General features: G+C 43.8%; 1 protein-coding gene across 5 annotated transcripts in view; it reads right to left on the bottom strand.

Annotated features, from left to right (window-relative positions):
* Positions 1-1,529: 1,529 nt before the first annotated feature.
* The window catches only part of WDR93 (WD repeat domain 93), a 33,038-nt gene continuing 7,285 nt past the window's right edge, over positions 1,530-27,282 (bottom strand). For 3 of the 5 annotated variants that reach the window (XM_083475341.1, XM_083475343.1, XM_083475342.1), the window contains 13 exons: positions 25,329-25,501; positions 23,682-23,723; positions 22,483-22,570; positions 21,226-21,409; positions 15,205-15,275; positions 14,881-14,967; positions 12,929-13,060; positions 11,897-12,104; positions 10,998-11,058; positions 9,727-9,883; positions 5,765-5,918; positions 3,428-3,547; positions 1,530-2,144 (listed from right to left, as the gene is read on the bottom strand). In XM_083475341.1, the coding sequence (XP_083331467.1) occupies positions 2,126-2,144; positions 3,428-3,547; positions 5,765-5,918; positions 9,727-9,883; positions 10,998-11,058; positions 11,897-12,104; positions 12,929-13,060; positions 14,881-14,967; positions 15,205-15,275; positions 21,226-21,409; positions 22,483-22,570; positions 23,682-23,723; positions 25,329-25,501 (1,496 nt within the window). In that variant the 3' untranslated portion in view covers positions 1,530-2,125. The remainder of the gene's footprint in view (positions 2,145-3,427; positions 3,548-5,764; positions 5,919-9,726; positions 9,884-10,997; positions 11,059-11,896; positions 12,105-12,928; positions 13,061-14,880; positions 14,968-15,204; positions 15,276-21,225; positions 21,410-22,482; positions 22,571-23,681; positions 23,724-25,328; positions 25,502-27,282) is intronic. The other 2 variants (XM_083475344.1, XM_083475345.1) reach the window with 2 other exon arrangements.

Below are 27,282 nucleotides of genomic sequence, written 5' to 3'. Positions count from 1 at the left end.
TGCATTCATGATGACTTGTGTGCATGATGGTATCAGAGAAGTTATCCGCAATTCCACTGTCGATACTGTTTGAGAACTGCTTCATTTGCAATTAGTGCATGTCCTGTAGCTCTCTGCTAAAATCCTGTAACGTTTATGCTACAAATGTTCGGGGGTGGAGGGGTTGTCCCACTTTTGTTGGATTACAGCGCAACGAGTGTCCCTCCAGGCAGTAATAATGTGGTAACAGGGAAGCATCGCAGAATGATGCTTATAAATCCACTATTAATGATGCACCTATTATTGCATCAATGGCATGTTGCAGAACACAGCCACAAACAAAAACCACCTGCATCACATTGATGATGGCTGTTGGCTTGCTGTACCCATAGGACTACCAAAGCCAGGTTAATAATAATTGATTGCTACAATTATATGCTGATGTTGGGGGAGGATCTCCCTTAGGATGGAAGCCAAATTGTCCCATAGTCGCCCTAAGAGACAGCTTAACAACACACCAGAGGCCTGCGGCTTATTCACATTTGTGGATTAAACTTTTAAGATGGTTGTCAGGAGTATTTCCACATCAACACACAAGATAAATATGCTGATGGTTCGTCTGCATTTTAAGGAAGACTCCTGAATCAGCTGCCTACTTTGGCTGTGGCAATGCAGCGCTCTCTAGTGGAAAGTTATGCTGTTGACATTCTGCTCGGAAAAGACCTCTTAAACTCATAAGCAAGATTGTCAGCTCTCACAAGTACTACCCAACTGGATCGCTGATATGCGGATTCAAGTTCACCAAAGCTTATTCCACAGTAGGTTTGTTAATGTCAGAGCTTTTTAAGGAACCCCCGAGCCATTTTGTGAAAGGTTATTGCAATCCCAAAGAGCAAGGTGTTTCAGACTTACATTCCTAACCATGGTTTAGCACAATGTGAACAAACATAGAGAAGCCTTGAGATAACGTGCTTTCTCCCTCTACCCTAGGTTTGAAACAAACTATGATGTGCCATTTCATCCTATTAAGTGCAAATCCTTGTTCTGAGGCTCAGACTAAATGCCAAACTCTAATATGCCTCAAACCAGGATGAGAGACAGGTATGCAAAGAAAAGAATGAGTGCATCATTCCAAGGCTCCTCTTCATTTGTCCACACAAACCGTGGATTGCCATTATGTTTGAGCCACCTTGCAGCCTGTGGGACCCTAGGCCAATGAAGAGCGCTCCACTGTGATTTGGAAATACAACTACAGTGGTACCTCGGGTTACATACGCTTCAGGTTACATACACTTCAGGTTACAGACTCTGCTAACCCAGAAATAATAACTTGGGTTAAGAACTTTGCTTCAGGATGAGAACAGAAATCACGTGGCGGCCCCATTAGCTAAAGTGGTGCTTCAGGTTAAGAACAGTTTCAGGTTAAGAACGGACATCCGGAACAAATTAAGTACGTAACCAGAGGTACCACTGTAACTGCCAGTGGGAAACAATTGTGACTGTATCTCTACCACTAAAAGTACCTGCAAATAGAAGCAGCACAGACCACATTTTCTTGCTCCTCTGCAATTTATTTGCATGTAAGGTTCCCATATTAACAAAGTGAACATAGTGTCTTTTGATATTTATTTGCTGTATTGTAGTAGCAGTACTGTTCATTTTTAAGATGTCAAATACTGGTAGGTGCCATGCAAGAATTAAAAAGCAATCAAACCTAGGCCCTATCTATAGGTTCAGGTTCTAAGCAGATGAGGAGGCGGTGATGGAAGAGACAGTAGACTTAGCGCACTTGCAGAGATTTATTCAATATTCTGTAGCACCACACATTCCAGTTTCCCAGTATCTTTGCCTATGTCTCCTGTATTTTGCTCCACTTCCCCCTTGCCCTTCTCTGACATTAATTAATTACATTTTAACAAGGTTTGCCCTTTAAGCTTGACAGTCTATTCCCGTTTTGGAACTCATTACCTATTGGGTTCAGAGCCTGAAGGCTTGTGATGGTGGATCGGGTGCTCTTTGAAAGGATCCAAAAAAAGGTTATGGGACAAAATAGCCAAGTTACGCTCGCAGCCGGAATTCCTCAAAGCGCAGAATGTAATTCATTGGCTCATCACTGAGTCCTCTGACTAGTGTGCCGGCCGATGTGTCATGGCTCTTCAGTATCCCTGGGAAAGAAGTTAGAGCACGAATGCAGAATTAACTGCTGATTTAATAGCTGCCATATGCAAGGCTGGGAGGGAAATGTATGCAGGCACACCCACAGTCGCTATACCATTTAAGCTTTCCAGAGGTCTCTGGGCTGGAGCAAGTGCAGTGCATTGGAGCTGGAAGCAAGGAAGAACCCAGAGTAGGGTTTTGCAGCTAGAAGTTGGCTGCACTTTTAGGCACTGTGCTCACAAGGGACAGGAAATGGGTTTAGCTAGGGCTGCCATATGTCTGGAATTTCCCGTACATATCTGGACACAACTTTTGTGTCCGGATTTTCACTTAATGAAATATGGCAACCCTAGTTTAGCACAACCCTTCATGGTAACCCAAGAGCTGCCAATTATCCTACAGGACTCAGCTCAAAGGTTTTGATTTTATCATTTGAAGTCCTACACCTCTGTTTTTGGGACGCCGGTGGTGCTGTGGTCTAAACCACAGAGCCTAGGGCTTGCCAATCAGAAGGTTGGCGGTTCGAATCCCCACAACAGGGTGAGCTCCCGCTGCTCGGTCCCTGCTCTTGCCAACCTAGCAGTTCAAAAGCACATCAAAGTGCAAGTAGATAAATAGGTACTGCTCCGGCGGGAAGGTAAAGGGCGTTTCTGTGCACTGCTCTGGTTCGCCAGAAGTGGCATAGTCATGCTGACCACATGACCTGGAAGCTGTATGCTGGCTCCCTCGGCCACTAAAGCAAGATGTGCGTCGCATTCCCAGAGTTGTCCATGACTGGACCTAACGGTCAGGGGTCCCTTTACCTTTACCTTATCTCTGTTTTTAAGTTTAAATGTTTCACTGTGCTTATTGTTTCAAAATGCTTTCGATGGTTCTTAAATATTTAAAAAATGTGTCCCTCTAACTTCCTTTTGTATCACTGAAGTGCTTGCCCTAAACGGCCTTGGCCCAGTATCCCTGAAGGAGCATCTCCACCCCCACCGTTCAGCCTGGACACTGAAATCTAGCACCGAGGGCCTTCTGGCGGTTCCGTCACTGCAAGAAGTGAAGTTACAGGGAACCAGGCAGAGGACCATGAGACACAGACATTTTTCTAACACTAACTGGTCAATAACATCCTTCCTAGCAGGAGGCAAAAAGGTAAAAAGCTCCTTATGACAGCAAAATAACCTGCTTTAGGAAATCGCCTGGACTGGCAAAGGATGGATAAGCAGCTGTCATTAAGATGACAGGCATGGGTTGATGAAAGATACAGCAACACAAAATCAGCCTCTGAGAGTGACCAACTCACCTAGTCTCCTCTTCCTCTACCTCTTCTTGTGCCTCTCCCTTTGCTAAGGATTTTGCACAGTTCTTCAGCAGGCTCCAGCACTCGGGCATCTGTTGGCTAATTGTGGACAGCCGCTGCAAGCTGGCAACGAGACAAAGACAGAGATTCCATCTCCCTGGGCTCCTGCCTGAGCCCACTTTGCCATGCCTCATTCACTCAGTGCCAGATGGTTAAGTGATAAGGAGTTAAGTCAAAATGGTGCTCCCCAACACTGTAAGTAAGGCTTATCCTTCGTAGTTCTCACTTTCAAGTTCTCAAAGTGATTCACATTCGTTCATTTTTATAACAGCCACATAAAAGTAAGTGGTCGAGACAAATGTAAAAACAAGACATATAAAAACTTTTATAAATAATGCAATTAATCCTCATCACCTCCTCATACCATTTAAACTGGTTTTGGTTGTTTCATATTATTGTTGCATTGGTTTTAACATGCTGTCAACTACCTAGAGGACACAATTGGATAAGCAGTATAAAAGCATGAGTAAATAAAATTACTATTACTATTATTAATTCAAATTATATCTTTCCTCTCAAAGGAGACCAGGACACCAGTTTAGGCCAATTTAGCCCTCAGAATAGGGAATACTCAGCATAAGGAAAGGTTTCATGGTGCTCATCTGTGTGGATCATGTTGTACTGCCATCTGATGACATTACAAACAAATTGCACCCTGTGGAACGCATTACAATAAATGCAGTATGCAATCTTCCCTGAAATTGGGGCTTGATACATAGTTTATCCAAGGAGATCACAAGTCTTCTCTACTGCTGCACCCAAAGTATACAGCAGCACCTCCGCCCAAAAGCATTGACCTGTCAAGGCAGGTACTAATCTATAGGCATATGGGTGCTATTAAATCTGGAAATCTTGGGACCTGGGGTACACCCCATTGCTCCATTAACAGTGGCCACTATCCTGTGGATTGTTTATCTCATTTGCTTCCCCTGAAACATCCTGAAGCAATTAACATCAGCTTTTACATCAGCGATAAAAACGTTTATGAAAACAATTTCAAGTCCAGTGCAAAGAAAGGCTGGGATAAAGCCTCTCCTCCTCACGGAGGGGAGGTCTTGTGGGCGGGACGCAATTTCTGCGTCACGCAGGGGGCATTATGCCCCCTGCCCTACTCACCTGGCTGGCACACCACGCCCACAGGTAACCGCCCAACCAGGGGGCGTGGTTTGCGGTTTAAGATACCGCTGCACCAGCCGTTCCGCCTCACTTTTCACCTTTTCGCCGCGAGTCACCCACCCACTGCTCCCTTAGGGCTTAGCTTTTCGCTTGACTTTGCTATGGACCTTTTGGTTGGTCGCCCAGATTGCCCAGGGGGCCTGGTAGGAATTTTTCCAACTGGTATTAGGCCTTTTGGTTTTTTCGCCTACCTCGTAGCAATCATCACAACTTTCTTGGTATTTGGCGGTTAGGCATTGGAATGTGTTGTTGGTGTGTGGAAGGGCTAGGTGTGGCCATCGCCTACCCCTTCAAATTTGGGTATTCCGTTAAAGGAATCCGGCGGTCGTGGATCCTGTCCGATGCCTGTGTGGCGGGGGGCCATGGCACGACCCTCGGTGACATCAGGGGAGAGCTTATAGTTGTATTAGCATCAACAGGCTCCACCTACTTGTGAATAAACCCCCCTTTAGGCTCACCCCTTTCCAAGTGGGTGGAGTCAATCTGTCGTGGTCCAATGCCTAAGCCAATACCTTCTCACTTGCTGTAATCAATAAAGTTGTGGCCTTTTCTTGCCCATTAACCTTATACACTGTGTCCGTGTGTCTTTATTTCACAAAGCGGGGATCGGGTCCTCGAACCACAAAACTATCCACATAAAATGCTTGCTGGGAACAGAAGGTCTCTAAGAGGCACCCAAAAGTCAATAGAGACAGCACTTGTTGGACATGGAATGGGAGAGAGGGCAGGTGTTGTTGCTATACTATAAGCCTAAATCCCAGAACGGACATCCTGATTATATGGTATCTGCCCTCCTGCAGACTGGTGAAGCAACTGGTTGGGTATGCGATGGGTGAGATTATATTCCAGGTATCCTGGGCCCCAAGATGTGTGTAGATGTGCATGTCTGTATCAGCACCTTGAACTCAGCTTGAACAGAATATATGTTTTCCTTATGTCCTTGGTGCTATGCCAGAGGAGAGTCGGGATGCACCAAGTTTGTTTGAGAGTCTAACGCAGTTAGGCAGAGTGCTGATCTCTCCAGAGAACACTCCCGCTCCGGTCCCCTATCGCAATCACATGAGCAAAAATGGCTCACCAGCTCCAGGTCTTTTTCCGACTTACCTATCTTTTAGGAAGATGTTACAGCGCTTGTCCCAGGGTAGGACTGCTACGGCTAAGGATTCGGGTTGCTCTTCGGCTTTCAGGGCGAAAGCCTCCATGAATGGGTAAGTAGTGAAGTCAAAGATGAAAATAGTTTCAGTTTGCTGCTTGACCCCTGTGGGCAGAAAGAGAACAGCTTGCTAAGAGAGAAATACACACACACACACACACACACACACACACACACACAAGCTGGGATGGGCACTATTTTTCTCTTTTGGGGGCTGTACTCCCGTGGGAGAAATTTGTTAGGAGTCACATGCCACTAATGTGTTATTGTTTTTAAATCACATACAGTCGTGCCTTGGAAGTTGAACAGCTCAGCTCCCGAATATTTTGGCTCCCGAACGTCGCAAACCAGGAAATGACTGTTCCAGTTTGCAAACTATTTTTGGAAGCCGAACATCCGACGGGGCGTCCACGGCTTCCAATTGGCTGCAGGAGCTTCCTGCTACCAATCAGAAGCCATGCTTGGGCTTCCAAACGTTTTGGAAGTCAAATGGACTTCCGGTACAGATTCCATTTGACTTCCAAGGTATGACTGTATTCTACTGTTGAAAGTAATTTGAGTCTTTGTGGTTGACAGTGACAAACAGACAAACTCATTCATTCATTGATACGATAAGCTTATCAGCTTGGCAGAGTGGTTCTTGGTTCTTGCCTCCAGGTGCAAGCAACAAAGTTCAATAAATAGGACCAGGAAACTTCTAGAGAGGAGAGAAGACACAGGGAGATTCCACATTAAACAGCGGGTGTGCTGGATCACTGCAATAGGATATCTGAAAGTCCGCTGCCTGCTAATTGATACATTTCTCCCTTGGAGATTCCCTCAACTAAAAGGAACCTGATAAGAACTGGAAAGAACCATGTGGGGGCGGGCAGGCTTTTTTGTGTCACTTACAAATGTGACGCTCACTTTCACTTCCTGTGAACCAAAAAAGCCCAGCAGTCTCAAAGTGAGCACATTTTGCATACAGAAGGCCCCAGATACAATCCCTAGCATCTCCAATTGAAAGGATCAGGTAGCCAGTAATAAGAAAGGCCTTTGCCTAAGACTCAGGAGAGTCATTGCAAGCCAGAGAAGACACTGCTGGACTAGATAGGTCAGGGGTTTAACGGTATATGCCACCTTCATTTGTTCATGAGGTTACAACAGTGGGAACTGTTAATTAGCCAGGAATTAGACCAGAAAGGAAGTCACTCAGCTTGTAAATTGCTGCATGCAAGCTTCATTGCCTCAGAAACAGGGTGGGAGGGTTGCTTGCAATTTAACTGGCAATATTATGAACTACAATCTTGCACATGCACGGCATGAGTCTTCCATCGAGAGATGGGGAACCTGTGGCCCTTGAGATGCCATTGCCCTACAATTCTCAGCAGTCCTGGCTAGTTGGGGCTAATGAAAGTTCCAGCCTTGAACTATATGGTCAAAGGCAGCTGGAGTTGGGCTTTGTGCATGCTCACTGTTGAACCAAATTGGCCACATTTCAGCTGAAACCATTGACTTGGCAATCTAATTTCTCCTACATGACCTGGCGGCAAGGCAATGGGGCCGCACAGGAAATTTTACATACCACAACAGTCTACAGTGCAGATACAAAACAAAAAAAGTTGCAAATTTTGGAAGGGGGGTTCTGTAATTACAGAGGTTTTAGTAGAAGCATCTGGTTGGCCACTGTAAGAACTGGATCCTGAACTCAATGGGTTCATTGGCCTGATCTAGAAGGCTCGCTTTACATTCTTAAACTGATTTTTGTGAACCACCCATCAATTAAAAAATTCAAAAACTCCAAATCGCCAAAAGAGAGGAAATGCTTCAGCAAAAGAGGACCAAAGAAAGCAAAGATTTTCAAATGCTAATTGAGAGAGAGAGAGAGATATGCAAATTTAGAAGCAATTACTGTAATTTAAATAGAAATATATTGCATCATATCAGGGAAGACTCTGGGCAAGTGACCTGTGCCCTTGCTCTGTTTCCTGTTCAAGTATTAACCACTATTGGGCAGCTTCAAAGCTCCTGCCCTCACTTCTTCTGTTTTCACCATTAACCAAACTTTAATTGGGCAGCCCTCCAAATAGAGGACTCCTTCAAGTTGAGGTCTGACCTCTGAAAAGTAGGGCGCATGGCCACCCCATCTGTCTATCAGATCTTGGCCTTCTTCCCATATGTATGTTGTGTCAGATACTAGAGATTCCTGAAGAAAACATAAGCAATCCTTTTCTTTTAAACAGGATGTAAGAAAAACAGAATGGTAGAAGTGGGGGAAGGGAAAAGGAGAGAGGACATTCTGATTAATAATGAAGATGATGATGATGATGATAATTTTATTATTTATAAATGGCCTCAGACTTGTATACCTGAAGGAGCGTCTCCACCCCCATCATCCAGCCCAGACACTGAGGTCCAGCGCCAAGGGCCTTCTGGCGGTTTCCTGACTGTGAGAAGCGAGGTTACAGGGAACCAGGCAGAGGGCCTTCTCAGTGGTGGCGCCTGCCCCATGGAACGCTGTCAGGGAACTGACATCAGAGCGAGAGGCGAAGGGGAGGCTCCCAGATTCTGCGGGCGAAGGACCCAGCACCAGGGGGAGAAGCAGCTCGGTAGAGGAGGAAGGAAATCAGCGCAACACCAGTGATAAAGGGGGGCAAATGGGGGAAGCGGAGGGAGAGCTCCGGGATTCTTCTCTGGAGATCAGTGAGGAGAGCACAGGCCCTCCACTACCCACGCCCTCCCTGCGCAGAAGACTCCCGCGCAGTGAGAGGAGGAGGCGACTGGGAGTCAGACAGCTTCTATGCTGGAAAAGGTTTAAGAAACGCCCACAGACAGATTCTGCTAGCGACTGCAGTCAGAACAGTTTAACCAAGGCAATTAAGCCTAGAAAGGCGGCAGTTTACGCACAAGTAACTCATACCCATTACAAATGCCCTCCCATCAGATGTCAAGGAAATAAACAACTATCTGACTTTTAGAAGACATCCGAAGGCAGCCCTGTTTAGGGAAGTTTTTAATGCCTGATGCTGTATTGTTTTTCATATTCGGTTGGAAGCCACCCAGCCAGATGGGGAAACCCAGCCAGATGGGTAGGGTATAAATAATAAATTATTATTATTAATAATAATAATAATAATAATAATAATAATAATAATAATAATACCCTGCCCATCTGGCTGGGTTTCCCCAGCCAGTCTGGGCAGCTCCCAATAGAACACTAAAAACAGAATAAAACTCCAAACACTAAAAACTTCCCTAAACAGGGCTGCTGAACAGTATTATGTTCTCCAGCCTCAATTCCCCCATCTTCCCAGGTCAGAAGAAGACTCAGTGGGAGGAGGCATCGCCCAAGAAGCAACTTTCCCTCTGCCCTCATAGAGTCCAGATTGCGTGGCTCTTTACTTAACTCCTCAGACTCAGTCACATAATAGGGGTTGGTGGCTGTAGAATCGGACAACAGCCCTTTTGAGAAACACTGACAAGCACCTCAGAGGTAGCAAGTTATCTGCAGGTCCAGACTAGCCAGCCTCCACATGGCCTCAACATGCTACTGAAACAACAGCTCTCCTTGGGCAAGTTTCAGCCAGCATCTGCCACTGCTACCTGTCCAGGGTCCTGAAAGGCCATGCTTTGCCTTGCCTGTTGTAATCCTGCATAGTCTCTTTTGACTTTGCCCTATCAGATGCGGCCCTGCAATGCCAGTAAGTCCCTTGCTTCAATCCAGCATCTCCTGGATTGGGCCAAGCTAGGGCACAACAAGCAGGCATCTTAAAGAGTTTTCTGTGATGCTGCACAGAACACAATAGAAAGACATTTGCTTACCACCTGAGGCATGTTATGGGGTCTCCCCACTTCAGAGAAGGGGCTTGAATGCCTTCAAGTGCTATTTCTGAGTTTTGAGTGCCTGCTCCCTTTTGTATCCAGGAGATCGTACCTTGGAGGAGCAAGTATTGGCCCTGAGTATCCACAGAAAAAACGGGCTGCCAGGAAGTTGCCACCTTGTAGGAGGGAGGCATGATGAACTGGGAAATATAATCTTCTGTGGTGGTGTCCATCAGAATGACCGTGCCATCCCAGAAGAAAAGCAGCACCTGGAACAATGAAAGTTCATCACTTATGACAGAAACCCACCTAATGAACTGATAGGGTTTCTATAGCTACTTTCTTGGATGGGATCAGCAGTAGGTCTTAGCATTTCCCCCGGTAGGTTATGATTCACATTCGCAGGCACAGCTGTGAAGAAGATTTACAGTGGTGCCCCGCAAGACAAATGCCTCGCAAGACGGAAAACTCGCTAGATGAAAGAGTTTTCCGTTTTGGAGGTGCTTCGCAAAACGAATCTCCTATGGGCTTGCTTTGCAAGACGACAATGTCTTGCGAGTTCCTGCGGGGTTTTTTTCCTTTCCCCCCCTTTTTCTAAGCCGCTAAGCCGCTTATCAGCTGATCCGATAAGCCGATAAGCCGCTAAAAGCCGCTAAAAGCCGCTAATAGCGTTAATCCGCTAATCCGTCAATGGGCTTGCTTCGCAAGACGAAAAAACCGCTAGACGAAGAGAATCACAGAATGGATTCTTTTCGTCTTGCGAGGCACCACTGTATTCAGGATTTTAACAGCGCAATGTAACAGGGCCAAAGCCTACCAGCCTGGCTTCGTCCTTCCCTCAAAATCCAGATGATGAAAGAAGTAGGGCTAGGCAGAAGTAGAAATCCCACTTCAGCCAAAAATGTATTAATTGATGCTGAGAAAACTCAGTTTCTTAGCCTCAGTTCTCCACATGGAGAGAAAAGTAGTTCAACTCAATATAAACTGCAGACAGATGATCACTACTGTTGTTGGACTGGACAGCCCCTGTTAGGGCTACTGACCTTTTGATTTTGTGTGCTTTTAAGTATACAAGCATAGTTTATGTGGATAGTGGGTTTTTTTTTAAGTCTGACAACTACTCTAGGCCCCAGTTTAGATGTGTTATGGCTGCCCACATACTTCTATGGGTTAGCTGTCTATACAGCAACCATACTCTACCCACAAGAAATTGTAAGTCTTAACTGAAAATTTCAATTTCGTGCCCAGATACCTTAATATTGGTGTGTTAATCTAACTAAAACAGTATCTCCTCTCTCCAGCCACACCCACTATACTGATTTCACAATTCTGGTATTCAGAAGCTGCAGAAGACATTATGGGAGGTAATCAGAAAACACTCACTGTATCAGGTAAGGAAGAAATGGTTGCTATAGCAGTGATGGTCTGATTGGGAGTCTCAGGCCTAAGAAAGAAACCCAAGTTTGTGTTACTCTTTGTGCATTTCTTCTTTGGGCATCTTGCGGGGAAAGCACATCAGTGAGAGCAGAGAGGTGGATTCGCATAACTATTCTGGGGAAATGGTTTGGTTTTGCTTCATATTGCAAATGAGGCCAACAGAGTGTTCTACAATGTTCAAAAGTCATTGCCTCCAGCAGACATAGCCTGATGTGTTCTTTTCTTTTCTTATCATTTTTAAACAATACAAGTCTCAGAATTCCACTTTGGTTTCATTTCTCAAAAAAAAATCCCGAAACACCCCCCCCCCCAAAAAAAAATTATGTTGTCAGTCAGGATTGCTGGGTGAAATCCTGCAAATACATCAGGAATTTCCTCTAAATGCTTTAAAACTCTGGGAGTGGAGGTATTCATTTTAATTAATGAGAAACTGGACTTCCACATTTCACCCAGTTCCTTGGCCTTCAGGATTATCTTGTTAGAGGTCACCTAGTTTATCTATATCTGCTCTTACCTACTTGTGCTCTGTTTCCCTAACAATACCCCCTTGTATCCCAAGTGGCCTTCCCTTGTCCCTCTGGGTGGTATTTTCCAGCCGCAACTATGAATTCCAACTCTCAATACTCTTTTGGAACCAGAGTAGTCCCAACCAACTCCAATAAAAAGAGGACTATAAAATGAAGTACCCTCTTCTTCCAGGAAGTACAGGAGTGGAAGACAAGGTATGCAGCCCTATTTGTCCTTGGAGGGCCTGGGCTAAAGAGTCCTCTCAGTAGGAGAACCTCTCCCACCCTTCAAACAAGGTTCTGGGTCTGTAAACAGCCAGAATCCTGCCTCATCCGTACCCCAGCAGCTTGGTGTCAAATTCTTTGGCCCCCGATGTGATCATGTGGAGAGACCCATCTGTGCACAACACCAGAAGCTTCACTTTGGTGCTCGCAAGAACTTCACTGGAGCCAGGCGCTTTCTCGCGGAGTGAGGGTAAACATGGCATGAACTGGATGCTTCGTATAACGTATCCATCAGGGAGCACAGTCACAGACAACGGGAACCCTAGGAAAGCATAAACATCACAGAGGGAGAACAGGAATGACAGCAGGATCCTCCTGGCCAAGATAAGACACATGGTTTCTACTAGACTGGCTGATAGGTGGGTGGGTGTGACCTCACATCTGAGAGCCACACTTATCCAATGCTTGGATTTTGCAATTTGCTGGCCAGCCCACATCTATCACATGCTGTAGCATATTAGAAGATGTGTTTCTTTATATTTCTTAGTTTACCCACTTGTTTCCAGGCACAATTCAAAGTGCAAGGTTTTATTTATTTAAAGTGTTTTTTATCCTGCTCTTAAGCTAAAAAGGCTCCCAGAGTGGCTGGCTTATCGTTACATGAGATCAGTAAAAACAAGAAGGGGGCCCACCTACAGCCTAATAATCTAAAATACATGATACGAAAGGGAAAAGAAAACTAACAAAGCCACGCACCAATTCTTAAAGTTACACAGGAGTTATTATAGTGGCTAGCTGGAATGGAAACAGTTCAGGGAGAAGAGAAATCAAACAAAGCTGGTCTCCTGTCAGAGCTGATGGAATGGCCCTGTTTTTCCCCTCACTCTACTGAAGCCTGACCTACAAATCTTTAAACAACCTGGGCCCAGAGTACTTGGAGGTTCATGCCTGTTCCCACATGGATTGGCCCAAACATTAAGATCTCTAGAGACCCTGCTCAGGGTGCCACCACCACCAGGACGTTTTTCGTTGTGGTGCCTCATTTCTAGAACTCCCCTTTTTTAAGTCACCAAGTGCCTTCGCTTATGGAACGCGAGGGAATAGCCCCATGGCAATCTCATGAAAGCTGGCAAGGAAAAAGCTCACCAATAGATTTTTCCCAAACCGTAATAGTTCCATCTTCGCAAGCAAAAGCCAGGTAACAGGAGCAAGGTGTGACGGCTGAGTACGTGAGTGGAGAGGCACAGGGCCAAACCATGTCTGGTTTTGGATCAGAATCTAAAAAGGAATGAAACAGCCTGTAGGAAGGAAAGAGACAGCGCCTTTTGCATAGTGCTACCCTTCGTTTAGGGACGCGGGTGGCGCTGTGGGTTAAACCACAGAGCCTAGGACATGCCGATCAGAAAGTCGGCGGTTCGAATCCCCGCGATGGGGTGAGCTCCTGTTGCTCAGTCCCAGCTCCTGCCAACCTAGCAGTTCGAAAGCACGTCAAAGTGCAAGTAGATAAATAGGTACCGCTCCAGCGGGAAGGTAAACAGCGTTTCCGTGTGCTGCTCTGGTTCACCAGAAGCGGCTTAGTCATGCTGGCCACATGACCCAGAAGATGTCTGCAGACAAACGCCAGCTCCCTCGGCCAATAAAGCGAGATGAGCGCCGCAACCCCAGAGTCGGTCACGACTGGACCTAATGGTCAGGGGTCCCTTTACCTTTACCCTTCGTTTATGCACTGTTTTCCCCTTGTGCCTGAGAGCACTGGGGTGACCAGCATGCTGAATCCAGCCTCATATTGGAAAGTGAACGAGGTCCCAACTAAAAAGGATTGGCAACTTAAGTTGACAGAATATGCAGAACTTGCAGATTGAACGTACAGAATAAGAGAGGAAGAAGAATGTACATTTAAAGAAGACTGGGAAACATTTATTGAATACAGTGGTACCTCAGGTTAAGAACTTAATTCGTTCTGGAGGTCTGTTCTTAACCTGAAACTGTTCTTAACCTGAAGCACCACTTTAGCTAATGGGGCCTCCTGCTGCTGCTACACCGCCACTGCACAATTTCTATTCTCATCCTGAAGCAAAGTTCTTAACCTGAGGTACTATTTCTGGGTTAGCGGAGTCTGTAACCTGAAGGATATGTAACCTGAAACGTATGTAACCCGAGGTACCACTGTATATGTAAAATAACTGTATACAGCTGAAAACGCTGGCAGCATTAAGATAAATTCAACAGAGTAAATAATTTTTGATGGATGTAAAATGGAAAACTCATTTGTATGGTTATAGTAAAATATGCAGGGATGTATGATATGTAAAATGAACCATGGAAAGATAAGAAGGGAAGCCGTTGGATATTTTAAAGTTTGTAAAATGTTTATTTGGAAATGTAAAATTTAAATAAAAAAAATAAAATAAAAAACGTATTAAAAATATTATAAATAAAAGAATCCAGCCTCCTATGAGTTGCTATTTGGCCCTACATCTTTTTTCACACCAAGGGGGTACCATGCCCATCTGACTAGGTTGCCCCAGCCGCTCTGGGTGGCTTCCAAAAAAATATACAAAACACAACAGTATACCACACATTAAAAGCTTCCCAATACAAAACTGCCTTCAGATGTCTATGGGAGGGCATTCCACAGGGAGGGTGCCACCACCGAGAAGGCCCTCTGCCTGGTTCCCTGTAACCTCCCTTCTCGCAATGAGGGAACCACCAGAAGGCCCTCGGAGCTGGACTTCAGTGTCCAGACTGAATTATGGGGGTGGGGTGAGAGGTTCCTTCAAGTATTCAGGGCCGAACGGCTGTTGTGGACCCTCTTATATCATGCCAAGGGTCAGAACCACATTGCCAGACAGATTAGGCTTATGCCAAAACTGGCATCTCTGACCAGCAATATTGTATCATGGGAACACTAGACATTACAGTGGAGAAAGCAACATGCGGATGGGAGCCCAGAAGTGGCAGGAGCAGGAGGCAGAAACTCAGCTTAAAAATGCCACAGCTCTGTTGCAGATATGACCAGAAGAGTCTTTCTGGGATGGATCATGAGGAGGTTTGACAATGCACATAAAATTGCAGCTGTTACTTGCACACTGCATTACCAATTTTCTCCTTTGCTGGGCGACTGAGAAAGTAGTAGCAGAGGTTGTGGCTCCTGCTCCAGTGAATGCTGAGAGCAATGGGCATATCTGGAGAACAAGAGAAAGAGAAGGAAATAAATAAAGGGCCAAGAGGGAAGATAGGCACTTCAGAACCCCAGCAGCTCCCCTCTCCCCAATTCTGGGAGCAAAATGAGAAAGCCAAAAACAGAGGTGGGTGGGCCATGCAAATTTCAAATCCCAGACACAAAGTTCCAGGTTCCCCATCTAGTTTTGTTCAGGCTTGCCTCTCTAATTCTGCAGAAGGAACTTCCGCAGTACAATTACCTGGCTCAGCTCTGAATTCGGTTCCAACAGGCAAAGTGCGGCCAGGCAAGTGAAAATGGAACATAGCATTGCTGAAATGGCGGCCAGGTGCGGGGGGGGGGGGAGAGAGAGAGAGAGAGAGAGAGAATAAATCATTTTAAAACATATAGGATATATATAAAGGTTCAGGGGGGGGGGAGATAGTCAATGACACTGGTATAAGTAATGTTTGTGCTAAACCACCACAAAAAGCAACAACAAACATTGCAATGTGACTTCCTGTTAAAGTATACATTATACTAGGGGCTGCCACCCCTGCTCACTCCACATGTCCGTTCACCTACCTGCCAACCCCCACACCTGGCCGCCTCCTCCTGCCTAATAATAATAATAATAATAATAATAATAATTTATTTATACCCTGCCCATATGGCTGGGTTTCCCCAGCTACCCTGGGCGGCTTCCAACAAAATATTAAAAATACAATAAAACATCAGGCATTAATAACTTCTCTAAAACAGGGCTGCCTTCAGATGTCTTCTAAAAGTCAGACGGTTGTTTATTTCCTTGACATCTGATGGGAGGGCGTTCCACAGGCAGGCGCCACTATTGAGAAGGCCCTCTGCCTGGTTCCCTGTAACCTCACTTCTCGCAGTGAGGAAAGCACCAGAAGGCCCTTGGAGCTGGACCTCAGGCTGAACGATGGGGGTGGAAACGCTCCTTCAGGTATACTGGGCCAAGGCCATTTAGGGCTTTAAAGGTCAGCACCAACTCTTTGAATTGTGCTCAGAATCGTACTGGGAGCCAATGTAGCTCTTTCAAGACTGGTGTTACGTGGTTCCGGCAACCACTTCCAGTCACCAGTCTAGATGCCTTTGCATCTGACCAAACCCCATTCCTTTTACACCTTACCCACCACCTCACCTATCCCCCTCACAGCTCAACCCACTTCTCCTCACACATTTTAAAGAAGGGGGAGGCACTTCAGAGAGTAGTTTTCTGAAGCGTCACCCTCCCTACATTAAACTGTGCTGCAGCTGCATTTAACAGAAGGGGAGGGCACTTCACAGACTGGTTTGCCATACTGCTCTGTGAATCATCTCCCCCCCTCCCCCGCCCCTCTGTTAAATGGCTCACCTGGGCTGCCTGCTGCCTGCACTTCTCACTCACCTGCATGCCGTCCCGCTGGAGCTGGTGTGGCCACCTATCAGCAGCCACGTGAACTGCAGCGTGACGACAGCCTTACATTCCTATGTATATAGAAAGAAATCAAGCCACTGATTAATAAATTGTCCCGTGAACCCAGGGTGGGCTGGAGGTGAATCTTTCCAGATTTACTATTTTAGCAGAAATAAACTCTGTGGGTCTTGCTGCTCCCAGGAGCATAACAAGTATAGAAGATGGAAATAAATGTTAGATGTAATTCAACCCCCCCCCCACTCACCAGGGTTTCTCCTCCTTGATCTCTAGCTCATCTTCTGTCTCCAGATACTGTTAGAAGAGGTAGAAAAGGCAATACAATCGGCTTTCAGGTTGAAAGCCAAGTTCCCAAAAAACAAAAAATTTGTAGGAGACTGCCTAATTATATTTAAAGATAAGGAAATAAAAAACAAGATTCTACACAAGAATAGAGAGAAAAGATTTAACATTGGAGGGAATAACATAATAATTTTCAAAGACATTCCTGTTAGGCTTCTAAAGCGCAGAGACTCCTATAAAGAATTGGTACAGATACTCAAAAGAAATAATATTGAGTTTAAGTGGGAATTTCCGGAAGGCGTCTCCTTTACATATAGGAGCAAGAGACAAAAATTGACAAATCCAGGAGAAACAGACAAATTTTTAAGGAAATATAAAGAACTAAAACCGCATAGAGAGGAGGGCAGAGGGGGGGGACAGGATTGGGGGAGGACTCGGGGGGAGCGGGGGGCTCGGGGGAGGAGGGGGAGGAGGGAGGAGGGACTGAAGAGGAAGCATAAAAGGAATCAATAGTTGTTTTTTTCCCTTCCCCATAATTAAATCGTGATGGCACTAAGGGTGTTTAGTTGGAATGTTAATGGGATGAATGATAAAGGAAAAAGGAATCGAATCGAGCATATTCTGAAGAAGGAAAGTTTGGACGTCATCTGTCTCCAAGAGACACATATAGCGAGGAAACACAAAAGAACTCTGATTAATCAAAGACTGGGGAATGAATTTATATCCTCAGACCAGAGTAAAAAGAGGGGAGTGGTTATTTATATAAATAAAAGAATTGAAGCGAAACATCTATTCAAAGATGAAGAAGGAAGGATATCAGCAGTACAAATAAATTGGCAGGGAGAAAAGATAATAATAGTCGGAATATATGCGCCTAATGTAAATAAGTCAGAATTTTATGGGAAGTTGGAAGAAAGATTATCTGACTACGCCGACCAGAAAATCATACTACTAGGAGATATGAACGGCGTGGTGTCGCTAGAACTAGACAGATTGAGGGATACAAAGAGTAAAGATGGGAAACTGCCTAGAACTTTCTTCTCCCTGGCCCAAAACTGCAATTTAGTAGATATTTGGAGGTTCAAATATCCTCTAGAAAAGCAATATACCTTCCATTCAGAACCTAATGATTCATCATCCAGATTAGACCAGATATGGATTTCGAAAGAGCTAGTCCCAAGATCAGCACGGGTGGAGATCCAGGCCAGAACAATTTCGGACCATAACCCAATAAAAATGGAATTGAAAGGGCAAGAAAGCAGATTAATCAGATGGAAACTGAAGGATTATCTGCTGGATGACCAAGAGGTAGTAGAAAAGGCCCAAAATAGACTAAAAGAATATTTTGAAGATAACCTAGGCAATAATACAAAGTTAAAGGTGGTATGGGATGCAGGCAAGGCGGTGATGCGGGGTTTTTTTATTCAACAGAGTGCAATCAAGAACAAAAAAAGGGAAAAAGGGAAAAAAGAAATTATGCAACAATTAGCAGAGAACGAGCAGAAACTGATTAAAAACCCAAAAAATAAGAAAATAAAAGAGAATATCAAAGTCTTACAAGCCCAATATACAATGCTGATAAATAGAGAGATAGAATGGAAAATTAAAAGACTGCGACAGAGGAACTTTGAACATGCCAACAAAACAGGGAAGTTATTAGCCTGGCAGCTGAAAAAAAGAAAGGAACAAAATACAATAAACAGGATAGTGGTGGAAGGAATAGAGATAAACAAACCCAAAGAAATAAGGAGAGCCTTTATGGACTACTATGGAGAACTTTTTAGAAACATAGAAAGGAACCAGACGAAGGAAATAGAGAGATATCTTATAGCTAAGAACATCAATAAGATCACCGCAGTAGACAAAGAGAAACTAAATGCCCCAATTGAGGCGGAGGAAATAAAAGCAATAATAACAGACTTAAAAAATGGGAAAGCCCCAGGCCCAGATGGGTTTACTAGTAGATACTACAAAGAGATGGAATCGGTCCTGCTGAACCCACTACAAGAAGTAATGAACAACATTTTAAAGGAAAGAGAAATACCGGAGACGTGGAAGGAGGCATTGATTACATTAATTCCAAAGCAGGATACAGATTTAAAGCAAATTAAAAATTACAGGCCGATTTCCTTACTAAATATAGATTATAAGATCTTTGCGGGAGTCTTGGCTAGAAGACTTAAAGTCATTTTGGTAAATAGCATCCATAGAGATCAAGCCGGTTTTTTGCCGGGGAGGCAAATGAAAGACAACTTAAGAAATATCATAAATATTATAGAATATCTAACAGAAAGGTGTGACAAACAAGGTTTACTGTTATTTGTAGACGCTGAGAAAGCGTTTGATAACGTAAATTGGGAATTCCTGTTGAAGCAATTGGACCACATGGAAGTAGGCACTGAATTCTTTAATGGGATAAAAGCAATATACACGGAACAAAGAGCAAGACTGATAATAAACAATGTAGAGACGGAAGAATTAATAGTAACTAAAGGAACAAGACAGGGATGCCCATTGTCCCCACTGTTATTTATAATGATATTAGAGGTTTTATTGAATTCCATCAGAGACAATAAAAGAATTAAAGGGATCAGGGTCGGCCAGCATGAATACAAAACTAAAGCTTTCGCAGACGACCTGGTTGTAACAATGGAAGATCCATTGGATTCAACGAAAGAGGTACTCAGAGAATTCGATCAGTTTGGAGAAGTGGCAGGCTTTAAATTAAACAAAAGGAAGACAAAAATATTAGTTAAAAATATGCAGGCAGAAGAAATCGAGGAACTACAGAGAGAAATAGAAATAGATGTAACAAAGAAGGTGAAATACTTAGGGATATGGGTAACGCCAAAAAACATAGATTTATTTAAAAACAATTATGAAATGGTTTGGAAAGGCGTTAAGAAGGACATAGAAACGTGGGGTCGGCTTAGACTGTCATTCTGGGGCAGAATAGCCACAATTAAAATGTCGGTATTACCAAGAATCTTATTTCTCTTTCAAAACATCCCGATTATCAAAGGTACAAAGATATTTAAAGCCTGGCATAGAGAGATTTCCAGATTTATCTGGCAGGGGAAGAAGCCGAGAGTAAAGTTTAAAATCTTAACGGATACTAAAGAAAGGGGAGGCTTCGCCCTACCTGATCTGAAAATATACTATGAGGCATCTTGTTTATGTTGGGTTAAGGCATGGATAAAATTAGAAGACAGTGAAGTGTTAGACCTAGAGGGCCACGATAACCGATATGGGTGGCATGCCTATCTGTGGCATGGGCGGAAGAAGGGCCACAAAGGATTTGGGAATCATATATTTAGGGGCCCTCTGTTGGAGGTTTGGGAAAGGTATAAAGACATGCTAGAACCCAGAACACCCCAATGGTTATCTCCGTTAGAGGTTATGGCTATCAAAAAGATTAATATGGGAGCCAATTGGGCAACCTATGAACAACTGTTAACTAAAGAGGAAGGAAAGTGGAAAATAAGGCCGTATGAACAGGTTAAACCTCTAGTACACGATTGGCTGCACTACCACCAGATAAATGATATGTTTAGGAAAGACGCCAAAGACAAAGGCTACGCCGACAAAAATTCCAGATTTCAAATCGAGATTTTGGGGAATAATACAAAAATATTATCAAAAATGTACAAGTACTTACTGGACTGGAACCTAGCTGACGAGGAGGTCAAGGCGGTAATGACGCACTGGGCCAGAGATTTTGGTCGTAACATTTACTTAGAAGAGTGGGAAAAACTCTGGAAACAACATCTTAAATTTACAGCCTGTGTGTCACTTAAAGAGAACTTAATGAAAATGGTTTATCGTTGGTACCTGACTCCGGTTAAACTAGCCAAAATGTACAGATCCTGTAACAAATGCTGGAAATGCAAGGAAAGGGAGGGGACTTTCTACCATATGTGGTGGGAATGCCGAAAGGTCACAGAGTTTTGGGAGAGTATATATAATGAACTGAAGAAAATGTTAAGATACACCTTTGCTAAAAGACCCGAGGCGTTTCTACTAGGTTTGGTAGGAAAGGAGATAAAGAAGAAAGATTACAAATTGTTCCAATACGCAACAACTGCAGCAAGGGTCTTAATAGCTAAAAACTGGAAACAAGAGAGCGTACCGACAACGGAGGAATGGAGATCCAAACTATTAGATTATGTGGAGATGGACAGGATGACAGGTAAAATCAGATATGCAAAAGATCAGAGATTTGTTAAAAATTGGGAAAGTTTTACGAAATATCTGGAAAGCCTAATCGATGAACAGACAACACTAGTAGGTTTCAGAGGTGCTCTGTAAGAGGGAAAGGGTAATGCCAAAAAAAAGGGAAGAATGAGAATGACTTAAGGCATTACAATCATGGAAATGCGGATATACTGTTTACTGTTATTTTGGACGATTTGTGGAATGACTGAAGGAAGTCTTTTTTCTTTCTTTTGGTGAATTGATATGAATATTGAAACAGCTTATTCTGTGTTTTGAGTTTTGGAAACTAATAAAAATTATGCATGAAAAAAAAAAAAGATGTAATTCAACCCCCCCCCCCCCACTCACCAGGGTTTCTCCTCCTTGATCTCTAGCTCATCTTCTGTCTCCAGATACTGTTGGAAAGTGCTGCTAAATATTGCCTCCTGCCGCTCCCATTGGCTTTCCTTGAGCATATGGTTGTATCCCAAGCCAATCACACTGCCATCATCACTCTTCATTAAGGCTTCATAAGGATGCTTAAATGTGCTTGCTGAGTTTAAATGTATACAAGACAGTGTTAGAATCGGTCATTGGGTCCTTGCCATGAAGAATCCTTGTCTGATACGCAGCAGGAGCCAGTCACAAAGGGCTACCAGCCTAGACAGGAAACCTGTTGCAAATTTGCACATTGTATTCTCATTTTTTAGAGAGAGAATCCTCCCCTCTTAATGCCCTTTAAGCAGGGAAGGAGAAACAGTAGGCACCAATTGAAAACATTCTATTTTCTTTCGGTGCACTAAATGCTGTTCAGTATAGCAGACCGGGTTCTGCAGGGATTGTAAAGACAGACCAGCTCTGGGCTCTGATGGCCTCTGCTGGTCAATGCTGGTAGTGCTCTCCATTTCTGACAAAGGAAACACTCCCTGCAAATGGTGGAAGAGGCGCTTGAGAAAGTTGGAGGAAGTGCATGAAAAGTCTTAATATTTATGCCCCCACCTCCTGCAGGCTAAGGAGGTGCAATGAACATGCCTTGCCAAATGACAGCACACCCCGAGTTCCCATTTCATTCAAACTCCCCTTGCTATTTTATTTTTTTAGATTGTGTGCCTGGAGGCGGGGGCTTTCTTTAAAAAATAAAAATAAAACTGTACCGCTCTAAACATGCTTTACTTATCCTTTGTGTAAAGAAGGTGGACAGAAAGAACTTTTTCTCCCTCTCTCACCATACTAGAACCTGCAATCAGCCCATGAAATTGAACAGTAGTAGCACATTCAGAATGGACAAAACGAAGTATTTCTTCAGTGTGCAAAGTTAAGACAATGAAATTTGAATGACAGAAATTGCTTTAGAAGGGGGTTGGACAAATACATGGAGGGCATCAGTGGCAACTAGTCACAATGGCAAAATTCAAATCCCAGGACCAGAGACAGCGTACCACTGAACACCAATTGTGGGGAACCACAGCAGGAGATGGTTGTTTTATTTATGTACATTTTAGTTGGTCCTAATACATGTATTTATCATACTATTTTTACATTTTGTATTTTTACTGTTGCACTATTTCAACAAAACACAGAAACAGAAAAGACAGGTAAACAGAAGAAGGTAAGGAGAGTTCATACGTGCAAATGGTTTGGGTGATCTGATCTTCAGCAACAGAACAGGGGGAATCAGCCTCGATTCAAGCCTGCTTAGAAGCACTTGAGGATCCTGTAATGAAGCAGAGAGGCAATTCTAAACAATTCCACTTCCAGAGTCCACTTCCCATCTCGCCCCATACACTGAGATTTCCCGAAGCCAAGCAATTTCTGGCTATCCTCTTTGGAATGTTAACCAATCACTTGATACAAAGACTGGGGGACCTCCTCTATCCTACAATAAAAGTGGCTGGACTCCAAAAATAGTGCATGTGTCTCATAGTGTCACTCCAGGTCCAAGACACAGGACAATGCATGGTATAAGCATTGCACTCATCTAAAGCAAAAATAGGGGCCAGAAATTAAGGCTGCAAAGTCCAAACCAGCCCTGGAATGGTTGCTGGCTGCTCCCCCCTCCCCTACGAGTTGTCAACCAAGAAGCAATAATGGTGTAAAGGAGTAGCATTTAGGAATATGATCTTCAGGTTTGTTGCAATTCTGCCTGTCTCACAGCAAATAAATGGTTAATTATTTCATAAGAGGCTTCCTTTACAGATAAGCTGCAGCGGGAATTGGCTGACTTCCACCTTGCGTGGTCTACTTTTTTTGTTTACTAGCATTTCCATGATCCAGTGATGTGTGTTGTGTTTTTCATACAAGATGGCATGTTCAGAATCTCTCAATAGTTACGGCATAACTCATCTGTGTTAAAGGACCCTGGGCACATCAACCAACGCCCTTCACTTCAAGAACAGTTATATCACCTTAACAGTCATGGTTTCCTTCAAATAATGCAAGGAACTGTAAAAAAAAGGTAAAGGTAAAGGACCCCTGGACGGTTAAGTCCAGTCAAAGGCGACTATGGGGTTGTGGCGCTCATCTCACTTTCAGGCTGAGGGAGCTGACATTTGTCCACCAACAGCTTTCCAGGTCATGTGGCCAGCAACATTCTGGCACAACAGGACACTGTGATGGAAACCAGAGCACACAGAAATGTTATTTGCTTTCCTGACGCAGTGCTACCTAATTATCTACTTGCACTGGTGTGCTTTTGAACTGCTAGGTTGGCAGGAGCTGGGACAGAACAGCGGGAGTTCACCCCATCATGGGGATTCGAACCGCCAACCCTTCAGATCGGTGAGCCCAAAAGGCTCAGTAGTTTAGACCACTGTTAGACTACTTACCACCTCTTCAGCAACCAATCCTTGGATTTCCGGAGCCTTCTTCTACAGAACCAGAAAAGGCAGCAATTATTATATACACACTGGAGTCCCTCTAACATACGTGATGCAGGATACCCCAATTTCACCTAGGACCACTGCAGCTCCCTCAGCTCAACAAACCTTTAAGACGTGCTCATTCCTGCTCCCAGTGAAAGAAAAGGAAAACACACAGGGAGCAGGTGGTAATTCCTCCTTGAAAGAGGAGGAAATGGGGAACATGCAAGCCCATTTCTGAAAGGTTTGCTTGTGCTAACGCTACAAATGAAGGGGCAGCACATTCATGGGTTTGTGGATCTCAGCATTTCTTTATCTGTTATTTTATCTGCACACCAGTCAAAGAGAAATATTTTTTGATCAAGTGGTTCATACAAATAAATAATTTCCAGGCATGCCTATCCACAATAGAAAGACTACTTGCTCGTGAGAAGAGAACTCTGAAACATTGTCATTTGGCTTCACTGAATACAAATTTTCTGCCTCTGACAAAGTTTGGAACGTACACCTGTGTATAAATGGTATCGGGACAGAAAAGAACTACAGTGGTGCCCCGCAAGACGAACGCCTCGCAAGACAAAAAACTCGCTAGACGAAAGGTTTTTTCATTCGCGATTTGCCTCGCAAGACGAATTCCCCTATGGGCTTGCTTCGCAAGACGAAAATGTCTTGCGACTTTGTTAAACCGTTTAAACCGTGCTTCGCAAGAAGAAAAATTCACTAGACAGCAAAAATTGCGGAACGAATTAATTTCGTCTTGCGGGGCACCACTGTAAAGACAAAACTCTCTTGAAGAACCTCAGTGGAAATAGGGCGCCCATTTCCCTTCAAATGATGTTGGACTCGGTAATGTTCATTACTGAGTTATTTGCAGATCACTCTCCTTCCCAGGCTGAGAGGGAAAATGGCGAAAACAGGATATTCAATGGGACGGTGTGATTTTTGCAGCTGCTTTTAAAGTAGCAAAACAATGAGGCACGGGACGGAGCAATGGGGAATTTCTGAAACAACAATGGGATATTAGCTCCGCCCAAGGCATGATAGAGAACAGCAACAACTGGGAAAAGATAGACATAATATTTTACAAGGACAGGATAATTGCCACACACAGGAAGAACAAGGATATAGTTTGAATGCTTCACCTGCAGGTTTATAAATCATTTGATGTGTTGATACGAATGGAAGTCGTTAACATTGCTATTTTGACTGTAGTGTAATTGAAATTAATAAGATTTTTGGAATGCAGAAATAAAGTAAACCATCAATTCTAGAATGCGGGGGGGGGCACCTAAATTATATAATTTGGCATCTGAATGATTGCTATTAGTAATTGTATTATAATTTTGCATTGTTATAATCAGGCTATTATTGGATTGTTGTAACTGAAAACTAATAAAAATTATTATCAAATTATGTCGGACTAAAACTCCCATTGTCCCTGAACATTGGTCATGCTGGCTGATGGAAGTTGGAGTCCAACAACATTTGGAAGGCCACATTCATTCATTTATTCATGTGTTGATTCATTCATTCATTCTAATGACAATTGAAAGGTCATGGAGGGGAAGGGCACAAAAAACTTTTGAGGGGCTAGATATGATCCATAGGAATTACATTTTTTTTATCCACCTCTACCCCAGCCTTCTCTGGCAGGGTTGCCTGGTTAACTTTCATGTCCTTGGTGTTTGCTGGAGTTGTAAGTGCGACATTCTGGGCATTTTCTGTTTCTTTTAGCCAAGAATCCTTAGGCAATCGGTAGATCTCCAGCCAAGCCTCCGAGCCGCCTGCTGTGAGGAAACAGAAGAAAACAGATGAAGCAATGGGGAAGGAGAAGAAAGGTCTCTTAGTCGAGCAATCTTTCTAGTTTTGCTCCCTAAAAGGCAAATTCCTGCTTACTCTTGGCCACTTATACATAGTATGTCAGGAGATACAGATATATAGGCATGTAAGTGGCTCTTAAAGTTTTGAAGCATATGAAGAAGGGGGGAGGAATCTTACCAAAACACACAAAAAGTCACACACATTCAAAGTATCCATTACCCAATATCTGAAAGCGTCCTATTTAGAAACCTCAAACCCTATTGAGAAAGTTTCCATGTCAGTGCCATAGCCTGGATTGTGTCACAAAAACTCTGCAACTAAGTCATGCAATATGCTGATGCAGTTACTTGCCAAAATTCTGGTCCTTTACCATCCAGACTGATTTATTCTTTTTGTGATAAAGTTCATACATGTAAATACATTCTACAAATATACCCAACAGTGTAAAAAAAACTATGCTGAGGATCAGAAACCCCGACGGTTTGATAAGGGGTGTTTTCTAAAGCTTTTTGAGGATGCTTCTTCTAATAGTTTTATATTAGCAGAGTCGTATATTCTCGGTGAAAGCCAAAGGAAATGGAATCGACCTCTGTAGGGAACAGAAACAACTTCCTCACCATATGCGTGACTGACTTACAGTGCAATCCTATACATGTCTACTCAGAAGTAAGCCCCACTGAGTTTAACGGCACTTACTCCCAGTAAGTGGATAGGGGTTTGCAGCCTTAAGGAATGAACAGGAAAGGCCTGTTGTATCCATATACCAGAGGTAGGGCCTTATTTGTGGTGACCCCATATGTCTAGAATGTCCTTTCTAGAGAATTCCATGAAGGCCCTTTCTCTAACTGGTCTTCAGTTAGACCTACCAGCCGTCAGTGTGGTGGGACAGAACCACCCCCCAAACAGCAGCATTGTTGCAGCTTGCCTTGAAGGGGCTGAGGCAGGGCAAAACTGAGTATAAGCATGTGCAGATGTACCAGTGAGAGCCCCAGATTGCTTAGAAACTTATTATTATTGTTATTGTTATTATTATTATTATTATTATTATTATTATTATTATTACTATTATTATTATTATTATTATTATTATTATTATTATTATTATTAACAATAATAATAATAAAGCCCTTTCACATCAATTTTATGCAGGTGCCATATGTTTTAATTCAGCAGCAGGGAATGTGTGGCCACCCATATGTTGTTGGACTTCAACTTCCATTAGCTCCAACTAGTGTGGCCAATAGCCAGAGATGAAAAGCGTTGTAGTCCAAGAACATCTGAAGGCCACCGGTCCCTTCCTCATATTTCAATTGATGAGGCTTTTTTATTGAGATGTATTGTGATTATAGAGACCCGGGTGGCGCTGTTGGTTAAACCACAGAGCCTAGGACTTGCCAATCAGAATGTCAGCAGTTCGAATCCCCACGATGGGGTGAGCTCCCGTTGCTCAGTCCCTGCTCCTGCCAACCTAGCAGTTTGAAAGCACGTCAAAGTGCAAGTAAATAAATAGGTACCGCTCTGACGGGAAGGTAAACGGCGTTTCCATGCACTGCTCTGGTTCGCCAGAAGTGGCTTAGTCATGCTGGCCACATGACCCGGAAGCTGTACGCCGGCTCCCTCAGCCAATAAAGTGAGATGAGCGCCGCAACCCCAGAGTCGGCCACAACTGGACCTAATGGTCAGGGGTCCCTTTACCTTTACTTATTGTGATTATAATGACTATTTCTGTAAGCTATCTTCTGAGGAC

This window comes from Podarcis liolepis, assembly GCF_965112155.1.
Source record: "Podarcis liolepis genome assembly, chromosome: 14".
Lineage (NCBI taxonomy): Eukaryota > Metazoa > Chordata > Lepidosauria > Squamata > Lacertidae > Podarcis > Podarcis liolepis.
Note: the sequence above shows the minus strand (reverse complement) of the source record. Positions and strands in the feature narration are given on the sequence as shown.